General features: G+C 45.2%; 1 protein-coding gene across 1 annotated transcript in view; it reads left to right on the top strand.

Moving 5' to 3' along the window:
• Nucleotides 1–8,654, top strand: part of LOC116806765 (uncharacterized) — a 36,497-nt gene extending 27,843 nt beyond the window's left edge. Inside the window, exons 28-36 of the mRNA XM_072922603.1 lie at nucleotides 50–200; nucleotides 507–570; nucleotides 1,289–1,337; nucleotides 2,103–2,215; nucleotides 2,827–2,944; nucleotides 3,789–3,888; nucleotides 4,332–4,528; nucleotides 6,942–7,079; nucleotides 8,425–8,654. Coding sequence (XP_072778704.1) covers nucleotides 50–200; nucleotides 507–570; nucleotides 1,289–1,337; nucleotides 2,103–2,215; nucleotides 2,827–2,944; nucleotides 3,789–3,888; nucleotides 4,332–4,528; nucleotides 6,942–7,079; nucleotides 8,425–8,526 — 1,032 coding nt within the window. The 3' untranslated portion in view covers nucleotides 8,527–8,654. The remainder of the gene's footprint in view (nucleotides 1–49; nucleotides 201–506; nucleotides 571–1,288; nucleotides 1,338–2,102; nucleotides 2,216–2,826; nucleotides 2,945–3,788; nucleotides 3,889–4,331; nucleotides 4,529–6,941; nucleotides 7,080–8,424) is intronic.
• The last annotated feature ends 9,043 nt before the right edge of the window (nucleotides 8,655–17,697 follow it).

The raw sequence follows: 17,697 nt of genomic DNA on the forward strand, positions 1-17,697 counted from the left end.
GGCTAATCTCTGCAAGGCGCCTTTCTGACAAACTCATTTCTTGTTCCAGATCCACAAGGGCTTTGTCAAACCTGCTGCAGCAGCAGCATTGTCTAAAGGAGCCTTTGCTCCCCAACCTGGGAAGTGGAGCCGGGGCAGTTTGCCCATCTCCAGCGCTGCTCAGCACCAGGAGATCAAGGATGACTCCCTGGAGCAACTGAGTACGTCTGCTGTATTTCTTCTCTGAGGGACAGTGTATTGTGTGCATGTTTCAGCATAGCTGTACCAAATGTTTTTCCTGAGATTGGTGTCCCAGGGACATTTAGAGACATTTCCCCACGGGAACTGCTGTAGAAAATCAGTCTGTGTGCTGGCCACCTGTGCTGCAGAGCTGTCGGCCTGCTTGCTGTTGTTACCCAGGCGACCACAAAGAGTTCAAAGCTTCAGGCTCTGGGGCTGCCTTTTGCATCTTCTGGAAGCTGGGATCTTTGCTTTAAAGTGAGCATCTTGCATTTTGTTTCCCTCAGGGAAAATAGTGAACATGGAAAACCCCGTGGGGAAATATTCTGAACTGGAATATATTGGCAGCGGGTGAGTCCAACCACAGTTACTTCTCCATAACCATGGGCCGGGTGTTTTTCTGGTGGAATATCTATGCAGTGTGAAGTGAGGCCAGCTGCAAACAGACATCTATTGCCATGTTCAGACACTGGGGATAGATTGTCCCATCTCTCAGTGCTGCTCAGAATTTGTGAGTGTGCCCTGAAGGTATTGTCAGAGACATCTTCATGCTGCCAAGGTCTCTTGCCTGCAGCAAGGAACAGGGCCTGGAAGATCTCCTTGTCTCTCAAGTGTGGGACAGCTCTGTGTTAATTTCCTTAGCATTTTTCTATCTCTCCAAATCATACAGCCACACTAATAAAAGGGGAAGAAACTTGCTTGCCTGAAAGTGCAACCTACTCCCTGATAGCTGTCAGATACCAGTTCTCAGGAACATTTCTTTCCAAGAGTTTGCTGAAGGAAATTCTCCATGGTCAGGATGAAAACTATGAAAACTGCGCAATTTAGAACATGAAACCTGAGATGAAAGAAGGAGCTCTCTTTAGGAGCTGAGGCAGTAGATGGCAGCACTTCAGGGACAGGCCCAGTGCCCATGCACTTGAGAGGAAAATGCATCATCTGCCTTCTGGCAGAGCCCGCCTGCATCCTGCAGGTCTTAGGCATTTGCAGCAGAGATCTCCTGTGTGGGCTGGCTTTCACTGCAAGAGCTAAATGGCTTCTAATTTCTTTGCTGCTTTTTTGTTTCTAGGACTTTTGGACATGTGGTTAGAGCACTCAACAAAGCCACAGGAGGAGAGGTAAATGTCAACAGCCCCCTCAGACTCTGCTGCACTCGAGGGCTTTCCCCTCTGGTGTGAGCAGCTGTGGCCAGAGCTTTGGGTAGAGCTGTGCTGAAGAGGCAAAAGAAACACAGACTGGTACCAGCCTGCAAAATACATTGGGGACAGTCTTTGTCCTTCTCAGCTGCCAGAAGGAAGGCACGCAGGGCAGCAGTTCATTTCAGACAAGGATGTGCTCACTCGCTCTCAATTGCTAAAGCAAAGGTGGTGCCTTAGAGCATCTCACTGCTCTTTGGGGCGACAGCTTCAGAGTCCTGAATTCTCACTTCTGGTTGCCAGCAAATGCATCTGAGAGTTACCGGTAGCTCCTCAGACACCTGCAGTGCTGCACTTGGGAACTGCACATAGGGAGAGATCTGCAAGGGGTCCCTAGAAGCCCTAAGCCCTGCCCATAGCCCTGGATTAGCCACAGAGTATTAAGGCATGGATTACTTCTGCTGAATCCCATACAAAGCAGCAGGGAGTGGGCTCATAGGTTTGTGGGTGAGATACCACTGTTACCAAGTGGACACGGCAAAACTTCAGTGGCCACGTGTCCTGTAACTGGCCCCCAAGGGAGCAGAGAAATGGGCTGTTGCAATGTCAGTTCCTAATTACTGCAATGCCTAATCAGAATGCAGTTTGGCACAGCTTGGCTGTGTCATTGCAAAATCACTCGCTCCATGTGCCTTGTGGTCTCGTGCCACCAACTTCTCAAGTTGCTGATTTTCAATGTCATTTTAGGTGGCCATAAAGAAAATAAATCTCCAAGAACTGACGAAGAAGGAACTAAAAGTCTATGAACTCATGACTGTGAAGATAAATAGGAATCCCAACGTGGTCAACTATTTAGGCAGGTGAGTTGTTGTAAATATTTGTTTACATATTGCAAACATGCAAGATTGTTCACTGGCACAAAACAGAGCTGTAATTATTGGTTAATTATTACTGCTCTGCTCATCTCCGGTGGATGGGAAGAGAGTGCATCTTGTCTGCAGGAGTATTCCCTGGCACACATAGTTTGAAAATTATTCAAAAATCTGCATCAGTCATATCTAATTAAATTAATAGCCTGTAAGTTCACAGCCACCACATTATTTTGGGACTTGACTTTTTTCAACAGTCCTCTTACGTCTGGGTAAACTAACATGGATTTTCCTTGGATTGTGTCCCCTCTTTTCCATTGCTTTGCATGCCAGGAAGACTAGGTGGTTATTTCCAGAAACACGCAGTGTGACAAGTTTTTTATCTGTTCCTATACTGCAGTTTTTACTTGCTGGCTATTTAAGACATCTCCTTTTCCAAAGCTGTGCCTTTCTTCTTGAGACAGGTTTCAAACAATGCACAGCCTAGAGGGAATGTCTGTTCCTTTTCTTCTGTCCTTGTCACACAGGGACTTGGAAATAAGAACCAAGAAAATAAACTAACCATGCATGTTTACCTCCATGCTCTTGTTTCCTTCTTTCAGCTATCTTTTGGATAATCAATTCTGGCTGGTCATGGAGTTCATGGATGGAGGCACTCTGAGCGATGCCATCAGCAAGATCTACCTGTCTGAAGACGAGATAGCAGTCATCAGTCGAGAGGTCAGCAAGCCCACCTGTGCTTCCGAGGGCTTGGGCAGGATAGTCTGGGAAACAGAGGCTCAGAACAGGAGAGGTTTCATGTATAAACTTTGTTTTTCTAGTGCTGGTATGCTATGGGTAAGTAAAAGCATCTCAAGGGAACTGCCTGCCAGTGCTCCTGCACTCACTGTACTCAGTTCTTGTACTCTTATCTCCTGCTGTTGTATTCTCACTCTGCCTCCTGTATTTGTATTTGCTCTTCTCCACCTTGCCTCCCTAAACTTGTATCTTGAGCCTGTCTGCACTGCATTCCTTGCGTGTAAAAGCAAAGGTGCTGGTGGCAGGATTTGAAATGATCAGCTGAGAAAAAACAGAGACTCCTTTCTCACAGTCCTCAACTGAAAAGGACAGTAGTGCAGCCAAAATGCTCTTTGCTTCAGGAAGGTGACTGATGTGATACTTCAAGTCTGTGCTGAGGCCAGCAACAAAACTCTCGTCATGCAGCCTCCCACCCAAAAGTGATCCGCTTCACACCAAAGAGAGGGACTTTTTTCTTTCTTGGCCAAACCCCTCCTTTGCCCTCTGCATGGAGAAAGCACATCCACTGCAGCAGCAGTCATCCTGGCTGGTTTGCAGGGGACAGTCTACAACAGCAGGTGCTGTTGCTCTTTCAAAAGCTGACATGCCTTTCCTTAGAAAAGTCCTGCTCTGCAAGTGTTGGAGCAGCAACTCTTCCTCTCAATGGCACTGTGTTCTGCCATTACTCGCCATTCCCATGCAGAGGGAATCTTTTAGAGACTCTGTTTCCTTTCTTGTGTGATGAAATCACTAATTTTTGCCCTCCTGCTTCTGTTTTCTCTCTCAGTGCCTGCAAGGATTGGATTTTCTTCACTGGAACCACGTGATCTACCGAGATGTGAAGAGTGACAACATCCTTCTCAGAACCGACGGCTCTGTCAAGCTGGGTCAGTATATTCCTGGTCAGGTGCAGCGTTCAGGGATGTGGGGTGAGGGGCTGCTTTGAGTGGCTGCCAACTCCCCAGAAATGGTGCTGGTGGCAGTGCAGGGACCCACCGCTCTGAGCTGAAGGCACGGTTGCAACGTGCACAGAGGTCTAAGGAACCAGGAGAAGTCAAGAGTGGCGTTGGTGTGTTTGTGTCTCTTCCAGAGGGAGGGAGCTACAATCTAAAGCTTCAGGGGAATAAAGGCCACTGCTGTGAGCAGCGTTAAAAAAAATGTGATTTTTTTGGAAGTGGCCAATTCCATACTTCCTTGGCTAAAGCCCCAAGGAAACTGAGTGTGGACAGTTCTTCAGGAGATTCAACAACACATAGACTGAGAGTGGGGAATTCTTTTGCTTGATTTCCTAACTTGACCTGGCTTTCATGGTATGTTTATTTGTCCACAGCTGACTTTGGCCTCTTTGCTCAGCTCACCCCTGAGCAGCATAGACGGAGCTCAGTGGCCGGCATTTCTGGCTGGATGGCGCCTGAAGTGCTGACAGGTCAACCATATGGCCCCAAAGTGGACATATGGTCTTTTGGAATCGTGGGCATCGAAATGGTGGAACGAGAACTTCCTCACAGGAATGAAACTCCTGTTTCGGTAAGGTGCAAATACTCCCTGATCCCACTTGTCTTTCTCACCTGTCCCATGTCCTGTGTGCCATTGGACAAATCCCATTGCCATCTGCTGGCACCACTTCCACCAAGGTCCCCTTCTAAACATGTCCCTGCAGCACATCAGCATCTGCTGTAAATTCGGTTGCATCAGAAGGGAAGTAGCAGTTCAGAAACCTGGCATTTTGGCCTGCAACCTGCCTGACATTTCTCATTTGCTTTTTGAACTCCGCTGGTGCTCTGTCTCTGAAGGGCAAGAATTTTTCAGTAGAGAGGTTAGACATGTGATAAATATCCTAAGAAATTGACGTTACACCTTCCCAGTTTCAATTTTATCGGAAAAGAAAGGAAAATGAAAAAGAAAAAGAAGAAAGACACAACCACCAAAGCAATGCCCAAGTAGTTTTGTGTAGGAGTGACAGTGTGTAGGACGGTCGGGATGGATGGAGACGAGAGATCTTTGAAGCCAGGTCTTGGAACTTTCGGTTTATTGCAAAGGGAGTGGATGCAGGGCCCTGCTTGGAGCTGCCAGCCACAGCTCGGAGCAGGCCCGAAAGAGGAGCCCAAAAGAGAGACCCGAAAGAGTGAGGAAGTTCCTGTTACAAGACAATAAATCTTCTTCTGTGCAGAATGTTCAAATTTTCACTAACTAATCTAGTCCAAGATACAAATACTAGAGTATTTACCTACAGCCTATAAGAATCATTACATTATCATACTGTGTTACATTTTAAACCCTAAAAACTACTCTTTGGACCCCTTCTGCCAAGCTAGTAGGGTCTGCTCTGACCCTTGGACCTGTCTGCCAGCAGAGGGTGTTGTTTAATCAAAAGGGGATTACCTTCAGCTGGCCATACCATTGTTTTCCAGTTGTTCAGTAACTAAGGCTAGTAACTATCTCAAAGCTTACTTTCATTTCAATCTCGCTTACAGTTTCCATATTCTCAAAATCTTTTGCCAGGCATACATATTTGTAAAGGTTTTCCGGTTTCATCTTCCCCAACAGTTTTGCTTCCTTTTTCTTTTTTTAACCACAGCACATTGATTTTCCTCCACACTGTAGCATCTTTTCCAAGTCCTGTGGGTCTTCAAAACTTTCAGGCTTTCAAATAATCTGTACATTGCTCAGTCATGTGTGTGGGTGGCCTGGATAAGTTGAGGATGTGTTTTTCTCTGACTGCAGTTACTCTAAACCCTTGGCTGTTTCTGGGTCTTTTAAAAAGTTGATGAGCTTGCAGCCTGGTGCCTGGGGCTGGGATCCAACGTGGGCAGTTGATGCTGGTGCTGTGTTCCTTTACCATAGGAGCAGGGCCATCCCTGGCTTGCACAGTGCTAAGGGCAGTGAGGACTCCAGCTCCCCACCATGTCCAGTGGCTGAGCTCAGTTGCAGAGAGACAGGATAAAGCCCCCTTTGTGACCTCTGAGGGTGTGGGAAAAGGAAAGAAAGCTGCCATAATTATTTATACTCCAGGGGAGTGTGCTTGCTGTCTTGGGCTTGCAAATTTTCCTCTGGGTTGAAGAGGATAATAACAAAGTCTTTTTGGTCACCATCTAGTTCAGTGCCACCAGCACAGAGCTGTTACTATTGTGATGGGCATTTTTCTGGAGACCAGGCTGCAGCCTGGTGTCACGGAGAGCTGTCAAAACCTCCCACTTCTTACAGACATTTTTTGCGATGGGGACGCCATTAATGCATTGACTTGAGTATACAAATGAGCAGAGGGTGACCATCGGGATGGTGCTTCTTCTTCTGATTTAACCTTGGAAAGGTTTCCTTTTGCCACATAAAGAGGCTGAAACTTGCAGCTGAGAGACAGAGCTGCAGGTGGCTCCTGTGTGCCTAAGCCGGCATTTTCATCCCAATACATTTGTGCAGGCGTCTTAAAGGGTCTGTGTTGAATATGAGATTCCAAATGTTTGTTTCCTCACCCTGAGGAATACCTGGTGGATCTCCATTCTTGCCTCCCATGCACCTCTGTTTTCTAGAAGAGGACAAGAAGCTCAATGAGTTTTGGTTTATGACCGCTGTGCTTAAGGGACCAACAAGCACTGCAGAGATGCCTTTCATGTACTAATCCTTGGAAACAGTAGCGTTAGTGTAGCAGAGTCCATCTTCTGAAAAGCCTGTCAAGGTGGTGTGAATCCTCCAAGAAGGAAACAAGCTTTGCTGATGTAGCTCCCACTAACTGGGTCAGTCAATGAAATTGACTGCCAAGGCAGGATCAGCGGGATGTTGGAAAAGCCGTGTTTTTTTGTTGGTAAAGGAAAGTCATCTTTCCTTTACCATCTCCATCTTACCAGAAACTGCTCTGCAGAGTGGAGTTTAAACAGTGGGCTCTGGGAGAGCAGTTACAGATGGGAAAGAAGCAGGTGGAGCCTCGTGTTTCCTTTTCCTGCAGGCTGAACTCCCGATAGCCAGAGGAGAGAGACCACAGCTGCGTAAACCCAACCGATTCTCACCTTCCCTGCGTGACTTCCTGAGCTGCTGCCTGCAGACAGACAAAGAGCAGCGCTGGTCTGCCAAGAGGCTCCTGCAGGTAAAATGCCAAGGGGCTGAGGTGAAACAGTGTCTGAGGGATGGGCTCCTCCTCCACCGAGGTCCGAGGCATCAGATGAGCCCCCTTCCTCCTCACCTCCACTCTTGGTGATGTTCAAATGAAAACAGTGAGGAATCCTAGAGTGGGCTGGGCTGGCAGGGCTCTGGAAAGTCCTCTGGTCCAAGTAACCTGCAATGAGCAGGGACATCTTTAAAGAGATCAGGTTGCTCAGAGTCCTATCCCACCTGACCTGGAATGATTCCAGGGATGGGGACACCTACAAGCTCTTGGGACAACCTGTGCCAGGGTGGCACCATGCTCCGAGAAAAGAAGGTCTTCCTTAGACCTACTCTGATTAGATCCCCATGTGTTTAAAACTATTTGCCCACACTCTCTTGTAACTGGCCCTGTTAAAAAAGGTTACCCCCACTTTCTTCAAAGCCACTCTGAAATCTTGGAAAGCAGCAATAAAGTCTCCCTGGGGCCTGTTCTTCACAAAACTGAATAACTCCACCTCTCTCCGCATTTCCTGAGAGGACAGGTGCTCTGTTTTCTGGCTGTTTCTGTTGCCCTGATTTGGTGGGATGTTCAGTTTTATCTAATGGTAAAAGAACTGAAGTACAGCAATGCAGGGTAGAGAGACATGAAATGGTGGTGGAGGAACCCAAGGCTGCCAGTCCTGGCACAGCACTCTGGAGAGATTTGGCTGTGGGCAGGAGGGGCTGTGAGGGACTCACTGTGAGCCTCTGAGGGGCCCTGGTTTGTGCCCCCCACCCCACCCTTAGAGGTTTCTGGCACACAAACAGGGACAGCTGAGAGGGACTTGTCCCAGCCCCATCTGCTGCCTGGCACGCTCAGGCAGAGGGGAACTGGCCCAGGCTGACTGCCAGGTTGTGTGGCAGAGAGGGAACTGCAGGACCCAGCGCCACTCGGCTGGCCCTGCTGGGAAGGAAGGTGCCATCCCACACAGGAGGGGCAGGGCATGGAAAGGCAGACACTGCTCTGTGTGCCTGTGAAAGTTAGCATGGTGCCTGTCTTTCCAAGACAGGGACCTATGGGAGTCATTGGAGCTTCCTGAAAGGAAGAAACCCCAGGGACAGAAAGCACCATTTCTAGAGCACTAGCAGGGCAAAAATCCCAGCAAGATGGAGAAACCAGAATAAATGAGGCCAGGTTTGCCTGTGATGGCAAGCTCCTGCACATGATGAGTGGGGAACAGATGGTCCCATTGTTTTACTTTCTGGATCTTTCTAGGAGCTAGAGGGATCCTGATTGAGTCTGTGAAGCACTGAGCTTGGAAGGTCATGGTTCACTGTTCTTTGTTGTTTTTTTTCCTGTGGATTAGCATCCATTTGTAACAGCAGCCAAGCCAACGTCCATCCTGGCACTGCTCATCAACTCAGTGAAGATGAAGAAGACGAAGAAGACGAAGAAGACGAGAATCTAACGATGAAGATATTATTACCAAGTTAGAGTAGGATTGTAGAGTAGGACTCTAGAGTAGGATTGTTAAGTAGTTTTGTAGTATAGGTTTATAGATAGGATTATAATTAAATAAAGTTTTTGAAGCATCAAGTCGTTTGGAAGATTCCCCTCCCTCTGACCCCTTCAGAAAACATTTCCTTCTGAATTGCCAGTTGTCTTTTATTGGTGCTGAGACACACTTATGGCTTCTTTGGTATGGTTTGTAAATGGAGAAGGCTATTCTTCATTCCTCTTTTCCAGACTACACTGCCTTTGGCATACGGCCCACCGGCCCCGTTTGGCACATCTGTGGCACTTCCAGTTGAGGCAGAAAGGGCAATGGCATTTGCAGGAAAAACCAAAGGGAAATGGGGCAGCCAAAACATCCTGTGCAGATGCAGGCCTTCAGCTGTGACTCTAGAGCATTTGGGTGCCTGCCACTTGGATTTGTATCGTGAAGGGCAATGTCTTTGGCTGGAGGAGAGCCTTGCTCAGTGGAGAAAGCAGAAAGATCAGAGAGGTGCTCTGAAAGGTCTCCTGCGGTGCAGAGCTGTCAGCGAGTGTGAGGTGAGAGCGGGCCCGGCCTTGCCCGGCGTGGAGCTGCAGCAGAGCCCTGGCAGAGCCCGGAGCAGCCTGAGCCTGGGCAGGGGCAGGCTGCAAGGAGGCCCTTGTAGCTGCAGGAGGCACAGCCCGGCCCTGCGTGCCTCTTGCTGGCAGCGGGCGCATCCTCCGCTCTCAGAGGCCAAGCGTAGCCGGCTGCTCCCGAGGGGAAGCGGAGCCCTGCTGGGCACAGCCCAGCCTGGAGGCATTGGCCCTCTGGAGTCTGCCCCGAGGAGAGAAAGGCCAAGGGCAGCCGAGGGCCGGTGGCCTGGCTCAGCATTCCCACTCTTGTGCCGGCTGTCCTGCGACTCCTGGCAAAGGTCAGCAGTGTGTGCAGCACTCTGGGCACCGGGGCAGGAGCCGGGCTGCTCGGCAGGCTGGAGCACAGGGCAGCGTCCTTCAGGCACGGCGCTTGTGCCAGGGGACCATGGGCCAGCGGGAGGCAGGGACAGCTCGTCAGCTCACGGCTGCAGGAGCCAGTGCCTCACACAGCTCTGGGAGGCAGCGCCTGCAACCCCGCACTTCTGCACTGAGCCACAGCAAAGCTGTGACCTGCAGAGTGCTTTGCAGAAATATTCAGGGCCAGCAGGCCAGCCTGCTTTGTGCTCTCTGGCACACAGCAAGCGCTGTGCCACGCCGCAGCTCGGAGCTGCTGGGAGAGAGGGAATCGGGGATGCGCCTGAGGGTTTTGTTTGAGTCATGAACTGGTTGGATGAGAGCAGGAAAATTTCGGTAGGCAGTCTGTGTTTTCTTCCTTAATTTGTGAAAGAAAGTCATAATGTGTTGCACACAGGTTAGGGGTATTGTCAGAGAAAGGCCTTATAAAATCAGGCCTTACTCTGCTAAAAATGAGCAGCTGGCCTGTTGTGTCTTCTACGTGCAGCTAGCTAACTTCCCATGTGAAAAATCATGACTGCAGTTAGCACAACAAGCTCTTGTGGGAAGAAAACTGTTTGCATCTGTAATAATCAGGAAATCTGTCCAATGGGAGTCCACAAAGGAAAATTGTAAACACCTGAGTAAAAGAGTCTTAGCAAATTCACCCAAAAACACCTAAGCAGTGAATTATGTGGCAAGAAAACAACCAGGAAATTGGAGTTGAACATGAGGTCTGTGAAAATGCTGTAAAAATGAGTTGTGTGAATAAAGAATTGGCTTTCCCTGCATGCAAAAACTGAGTCCTGGCTGCTGTATTGACACTGCAATGTGGCTTCACTCAGCAAGAGCACTTGAAGGGTGTATTGATGAAATGCTTGTGTTGATTCCCAGTACAGCAAGGAGAAGTATTAAGTGTATTCAATAGGGCTTAAGCTTGTGAATCCCTTTAGCTTTAACAGGCAGTGCTGAACCCTGTATTGCCCCACTGCAGTGCCTAATGTGTGCAAGTGCTATTTTAGCCTTGAGAATAAAGAGAGTGGTCCTGCTAAGAAGGTAGCTGGAATGCATTCAAAGGGAAGATATGTTTTTAAGAGGCTCTTGACCAGCAAAGGAGAATTTGAGGAATGGAATAGTTTTCAAAAGACTGTGTCAGGAACCAGAGTCATGTTCCAGGCCCTGCCATATTTGATCCGTGTTTGAGCAGGTTGACAAGACAATGAAGAAAAGTGTATTGTTTAATGGGTGGGAACAGGACCCTTGAAAGAGAAACAATGTATGGGTCAGTCGGTGGGCAGTTAAGGTTTGAAAGGGGAGCAATGCATAATGGAGCCTTGTTGGCATGGCCTTGGTATCTGGAGCCATCCTGGCCTTATCTCACATGCCAGCCATGTGTGAGCTGATGCTGTAACTGGGAAAATTCCACTCCTGAGCAGGAGGTATAAGGCCTGGCTCTGGGCTGGAGGGGTGAGAAGGATGACGTGCACACCATTTTGATCCAGGGCATGTCCTGGAAGTGCACTGCCTACCTGCCCCTGTTGCCGAGCACCACACTCCATCTCCTTCTCTTGCTCAGCGGATTTTTGGGAATCCAGGGGTTGGTATTATTTGCTACTGCAACTAATGGAATACATTTGCTTGGCAAGCCCAGTTGTGTCTTAGATTCTTTTGTGCATGGGTCTCCTCCTGAACCTGTGGCAACGACCACCAGGGACCTACAGGATACTCCTACTCCTATTCTGATGTCAATAAATTCAGAGAAATTATTTAAATATGTCAAATAATTTGGAGTAATGTTTAGCCTGCGAGTTTCAGCAAAGTATTGAATATGTCTTAGTTCCATGGATACAAACTAATAAGTGAGATTGCTGGGTGTGCAGGTGTTAGGGGAGTGATTCCCTATGCACCGAGTACTGAAATAAATGAATGCCTCCTTTCCAATCCTGAGCTGGCAGCAGGGATCAGGCCCTGCTCTGTAACTTTCATTTTGGCAACTTCTGTGAACAGGTAAGAAAGGTCAAAATGAAACCTTTCCCAGCTATTTGCCTCTCCTTTATCTTTTTATGCGCCAGAAGTCTGTGTCACAGATGGCCTGGCTGTGTGCTGAGCAATGCAGCCCCCACAAAGCCTTTGGTTTCCCACAAGTTGCCATGCCTTGTTCCCAGGTGTGCCCAGCTCTGGCAGGAGAAAGAGCCTGCAGCGCCGTGCCCTGCCCAGCCGGGGCTCTCTGGCACAGAGCAGCAGCAGCGCCAGCACCTCTCAATCCGCTCTTTCCTTATCTTCTCCTGGGACACAGAAGCCTCTGGAAATCAGCACCACCAGTCGTGTTCCCAGCTCGGAGCAGCTCCTGCTGGTGGGCAGGTGCTGCCAGTTTGACTGCTTCCAAAGGGGAATAAAGGCAGAGATGTACATCCTCAGGAGCCCTGGGCGTATCCAATAAACATGCAAATATGTGGGAGATTTGCTAGGAATTGTTTCAGCTGTTATGCCAACAGTGCCTTCTCTCCTGGTTCTGTGTGCTATAGATGAGTAATGTAACAGTTGGCTCTCACTGTTAAGAGGTAGATATTATGTGGATATAAAAATGTATAGTGATGTTATTGTAATATAGGCTCCCATAGTCCTATTTCCCCTCCCCCTTGCAATAGCCTTGGTAGTCAGGGCTTTTGGGGAGGGCCGGCTTGTGACCAGGAGGTGTGGGGTAACAACACCTGACCTCCAGTCAAGAGGTAAGAAAGGAATCTCCACCAGTGGATGGCAAAACTTTGGCAAAACTTTGGCGGGATGAAGGGTATAAAAGGCAGAGCAACCATTTGATAGATGAGCTGCTCTATGTAATGTTCATAGAGACTCCCAGTGCTGCAAGTTTTCCTTATTCAGTCCTTTGTTAAGATTTAATAAACCTTTAAATTTATAAAAGTGAGGGTTGTGTCTCCGATGTGCAATGCTTTGGGCCATATTCTTGGTCTGGTTTCCTTAGCTTGGTTCCCATCTGAGTGCTCAGTTCGGGTACAGGCTGTAGGTGCTTGGTGCACTCCTGGAGTTACTCTTGGATCCCTTGAACAACAGGGTTTGTTTGGCCCATGAAAGGAATTTGTGCTGCTTTGTGACAGAGGAGAACTTCCCCAGCTATTTTGCATTTGCTGTAGGGAAGGTTGGTTATTGCTCTGCCTAAATTCACAGGCCAATATAGAGTGCTTGCATTGTGATGTCAGGGCATGGTTGCCATGTGGTCATGGTGGCATCAGAAGGTTGTCTTGGTGCATGGAAGGCCTCAGTGTCAGAGCAGCTCTAGGGCTTGCTCAGGGCAGGAGCATCCTCCTGCTTGAGGCGTTTGTCAGTGGGAGCTGCCCACAGACAAGAGCCTTGATTTTTCTGACGGTGGAGCAAATCTGCACAGCAGTGCTACAATGATTGAGAAGGTTGTTGCTGTAGCTATTGGAGCTTACGGCGTTTGTTATTCCAGCTATTACCTCACTAACCTGACACGTAAGTTGAGGTTTTCCCGGGGTGTACCCGAACGTGGCTTTTGTATGTCTTCCTGCTCTTTCTTAGTGCCTGAGTTATTTTGAAACAGAAAGAGCACTAGCGTGCCACTGGTTTGGTAAAGCTCCTGTCAAGGAGTTCAGCTACAAGGGGATTTCTGTCGCCACAGGGCAGCATTTGCAAGGGAACCTGCAGGGGTTCTGTTCCCTCCCCGGGAGAGTCTGAGGCAGCAGAGTCTGTCATTTCCTCAGTTTGCTGGGACAAGCAAGACAGCTTTGAAAATTTAAACTGGAGACCTTCTTGGAAGGCCTTCTAATAACTCTGCAGTATTTCCCAGAATTCAGGGAAAGCTTCTTTCTTTCTACATTTTTTCATGAAAGGAGTTGACTGTCTAACTTGACCCTTGACTGAGTGTTAAATAGTGATTCCCTTTGCAAGGAAGTGCAAACTCCAAAGCAGTGAGTGTCTGCTCCTGGACCCTGGAGCTGCTGCTGTGCTGTGTCACAATAGAGCTGCCATATCATAGTGGAATTTTGGGGCAGCTTTTCTGGGCAACTGTCTCCAGCAAGTTAATGAGAAGTTGTGCATGCAACTGATTTAAAAAAAAAAAAGGTACCAAAAGGAGAGGATTTTAAAAAGATGTGCTATGCGTTTGGTAGAAGAGGAGCATTGAGCGTTAGCAAAGAATTTGCATTTTCTTGATCGTGTTTGTATCCATTTAATGGCTAAACAGGCCAAAGGGTAGGCACGCCCAAGAATACTATCTGGATCTCTTGCTAGTTGTGTGAACGAAATGTGTCTCCTGGAGGGATGTTGTGAAACGGAAAATACTCTCTGTTTGCGGTGATTGTTCTGTGGGATTCACCAGCCCAGGCAATTTTCTCACAGCGTCTGGTTTGTTTTCCCTTGCCCACTACAGGTCACCTGATGCATGTAATCAGCGGTGCTGGTCCTAAGGTGAGTGAGAAAGGAACATTTCAGGTTTGTGCTGTTTAGCAATTGTAGAGTAAGCTGTGTGCTTAGCCAGAACCAGTAGGCTGTAGAGGGCCGGGCACGCAGGCTGGAAGAAAATCCATTTTCATGCCTTCAGCAACAAATACAAAGGCATAGCTGGATATTTCCTAATTTCCAACTCAGAGCCTTGAAGACCTACAAACTCAGTTTTGCAGAGAGAACATTGCTTGATGACACCAGACAGGGATGAATACTTAAGAGAGAGCAACTTCCTGCAGAGTTGAATAAACCCATTTTAATTGAAGTCACAGCAACTTAGATTTCTATCCCTATAAACCTTCATGATACTTCCTTAGAAGATGTGGTTGTAGAATTAGAAGGACAATTTAATGCTGTATTTGCAGTCAAATGGGCAGCTTTGTGGCTGGGCAGCTGCATGGGCCAAAAGGACGCAGGGGTGCCGGCCAAGAGCAGCTGAAGGTGGGCCAGTGCCTGGCCAGGTGGCCAAGAAGGCCAAGGGCATCCTGGCCCGTGTCAGCAGCAGTGGGGCAGCAGGAGCAGGGCAGTGACCGTCCCCCTGGGCTGGGCAGCGCTGCGGCCATAGCTGGGAGTGCTGTGTCCACTTTCTGCCCGATCGGTCTGCGTCTCACAGAACAGGATGGGACCCGGACTGGCTGCAGACTTAGGATTTATTATGTCTGTATCATACAAGCAAAAAGCAAGAGACACAGACAAACGAACATCCATGCACATCTAGATCAAAGACAAGATGGCAGTTTATGCAAAGCCTTTTTCTACATATTCTTTGAACCAGTAGCATAAAAGAAAAGGTGCAGAGTCATTATACTCTAACCAATAAGAAAAGGACCCATGTGGGTTTAACATTAACAGAAGGACTTCTATGAACCTCAAACAATATACAATAATTCATTATATAAGATTGAAACTTTTTCTATTTTTGCAAAGCATATATCTAGAACTTTTGACATCTCAAACTATCACTAAGTTCTTGTTCTTTCTTGTTCCTTATAATAAATATAAATGTATTCACTTGGTTCTTCTTTTCCTAGCTTCCCAGGAGAAGGTTTTGAAATTTCCCAGCCTTTTTCAGCTTTATGTCTACTTTCTGGGGCCTTTTTGCACTTTCTAAAGTTTTTTACCTTTTATATATCCCTACAATTCCCCCTCTCTTTTTAAGTAAACTATTTTTGACTCGTCACTTATTTATTACTTTGTGTTATATAGCTTTACTACTGCCTATATTTATTCACTTAGGAAAAAAGTTATAAACTTTTTGTATGAAGGTACTTTTGGTTTTGTTTGTTTTAAGCTCTATAATTTTAAGTTAAAGCATTATTAATGTTGGGTAAAGTGAGGTATAGTATCTGTATTAGGTTCTGATAAATTTATAAATTTTGACTTTTTTAAGGTCTCAATGTAAAGGGTAAATTTTTGAGTGACTTTAATTAGTTTTGGTGAGGTTTTGTGCATTGTTTGTAACTTTTCTTTTGTATTTTTCTTTTGGACAATAAAAACTTTTTGATGAGTTTGTAATGTGTTGTGAATAATGAAGGGAATAAGGAATTAATATTAATATTATAATAACAAGATTTTACTTAACTTGTAAAGTTGTTTTGATTAAGGAGTTAAGCTCTACTTACTGAATCAATTGTTTAACTATGTTTCTTTATTTTTAATTGTAGATGTTAAGTTTTTAAGTGTTTGTATGTTTTTGTGAATGGATTTAGAATGATTAGACAAATTTATGTAACACATTCTTTTGAATTCTTTATAACTCTGTTTTTGTGTTAGAAAAGGAAATTAATGGTTGTTTGATTTTGGAGTTTGTTGGACACTGCTGATGTCAGCATGTTACTGAGTGCACTGGATGTGGTATTTGTTTGTTTGTTTAGTTAATATTTAATCTTACCTATTTGTCTTAATGTTGTTTCTGAAGCAATTGTAGGTAAAAAGAAGCTTGTTGAAATATTTTGTGTTTTTTTAACAGACTGAAATTACTATTGTAATCTTTTGGGTATAGGTATATATGAATAGATCTTTTTTCTTGTCTTTTTTGAAACTGTTTTAGTACTGGGTGTTATTACAGTGAGTGTGCTAATGTTACATGGTTTGTCTTTAGAGTATGATGGAATGTTTTGCTATCTTTTATTTCTACAAATGAACTAATAACACTTCGGTAATTTCTGTGGCTATTGGTTAACTTTAGATTTTTATCTACAGTGTATGAGTAATTGCACTGAAAACTTAAATTTTTATATTCGTAGTAAGAGTGAATAACATTGTATTTTGGAGATATATTTTTTTTGGTAATTGTTTCTTGAAAATGTGACACAGAAATTTATTGTTCAGGAACTAAGGATCTTTAATTCTTGGGGTTCTGAACTTGTTTTGAGGAGTTGTTTGTTCTAGAGACTTTAATCCTATGTGGGATGGTTCCTATTAGCAATTTCACTTGGTTTGTTATTAAGTCACTTTTTTGTTAAAGGATCATGTTATATAGGTATTGGCTAATTTTTTAGTGGTACCCTAACTAAACAGGTTGAAAAAGGCTTTTTTGGATTTGAGTGAGACATACATATGGTATCTGATCTTGTAGCTTTGGTTAATGTGACTTAGACATTTGGTTTTGGTTGTTGTATAGGAAAATTTACATTATAAAAAGTAAGCAAAGTTAGAAAACATAAAGTGAACTGATTTTCTTTCATATCTTTTTTGTTGAGTTACTCTTTGTTAAAAGAATTTTCTATATATTTTAACTTTTAAACTGCATTTTTTGGAGAGTTTAGAATGTTAATTTTTTAGAATCTAATGATAATAATAAATCCTTCTTTTTTATGTTTTTGTTAAAAGAGCTCAACGGAACAAGCTCTTTACACATTTATCATTATCATTAAATTGAAGTTTGCAGATTCTGCAGGTGACATAGGAACACTCGGCGTGACTTGTAGTCTCTGTTTAGCTTACGTTTGTGTGCTTGCTCTTTGACTTTTGGGTTTGTTAGTGTGTTTTGGTGTGTTGTATGGTTTGGCATTCTTTATTGGAATTCACTTTGCTTTTCTAGTACTTGTAGAAATACAAGTATACTCTTTGCTTTAAGGTATTAATTGGAAAGGACTTTTAATTTGTCTTGTTTCAAGGCTTTTAATTAAAACAGGAGGATTTTCTTTTTAGTTTTGCTTGTGTGTTATTTTTAAAATGCTTAAAAATTGGTAGATCTAGTTCTGCAAAAGAACCATTTAAAAAATTTTTAACACATAAAGCTTTACTTAATTTTATCTGTGGTATTACTTCTGCTCCCCTCTTCTGTTGATCTAAATGTGTTTTAATGTGTGATGTGTCTTTTTAACAGTTGTTTGATTTGTGGGGGAGTGGGGAATACTAAAGGTGTGATGAACATTTTAATTTATTAGGAATGTTGCTACTTTTTGAGATAGATATGTGGGGCTATTGTTTTTTTTTGGGGTACACGTAATGAAGTAAATGTTTGTAAAAAATGTTGATCGGTACGATTACTTGTTCTCTTGTGTGGATAGAGGTAAAATCTGTACTTGATAGTGAATCTACTGAAACCTGAATATTTTTAAATCTCTCAAAAGAAGGGTGTTTAGTGATGTTTGTTATAATTGTGGATTTTTTAAACTTTGTGGATTAACAGTTGTTGTAGAAACAGGGGTTTGCACAAGCTGACAATCAGGGTAACTGTAATGATAGCTTTAGC

Source organism: Taeniopygia guttata, chromosome Z (assembly GCF_048771995.1).
Source record: "Taeniopygia guttata chromosome Z, bTaeGut7.mat, whole genome shotgun sequence".
NCBI classification, from domain to species: Eukaryota; Metazoa; Chordata; class Aves; order Passeriformes; family Estrildidae; genus Taeniopygia; species Taeniopygia guttata.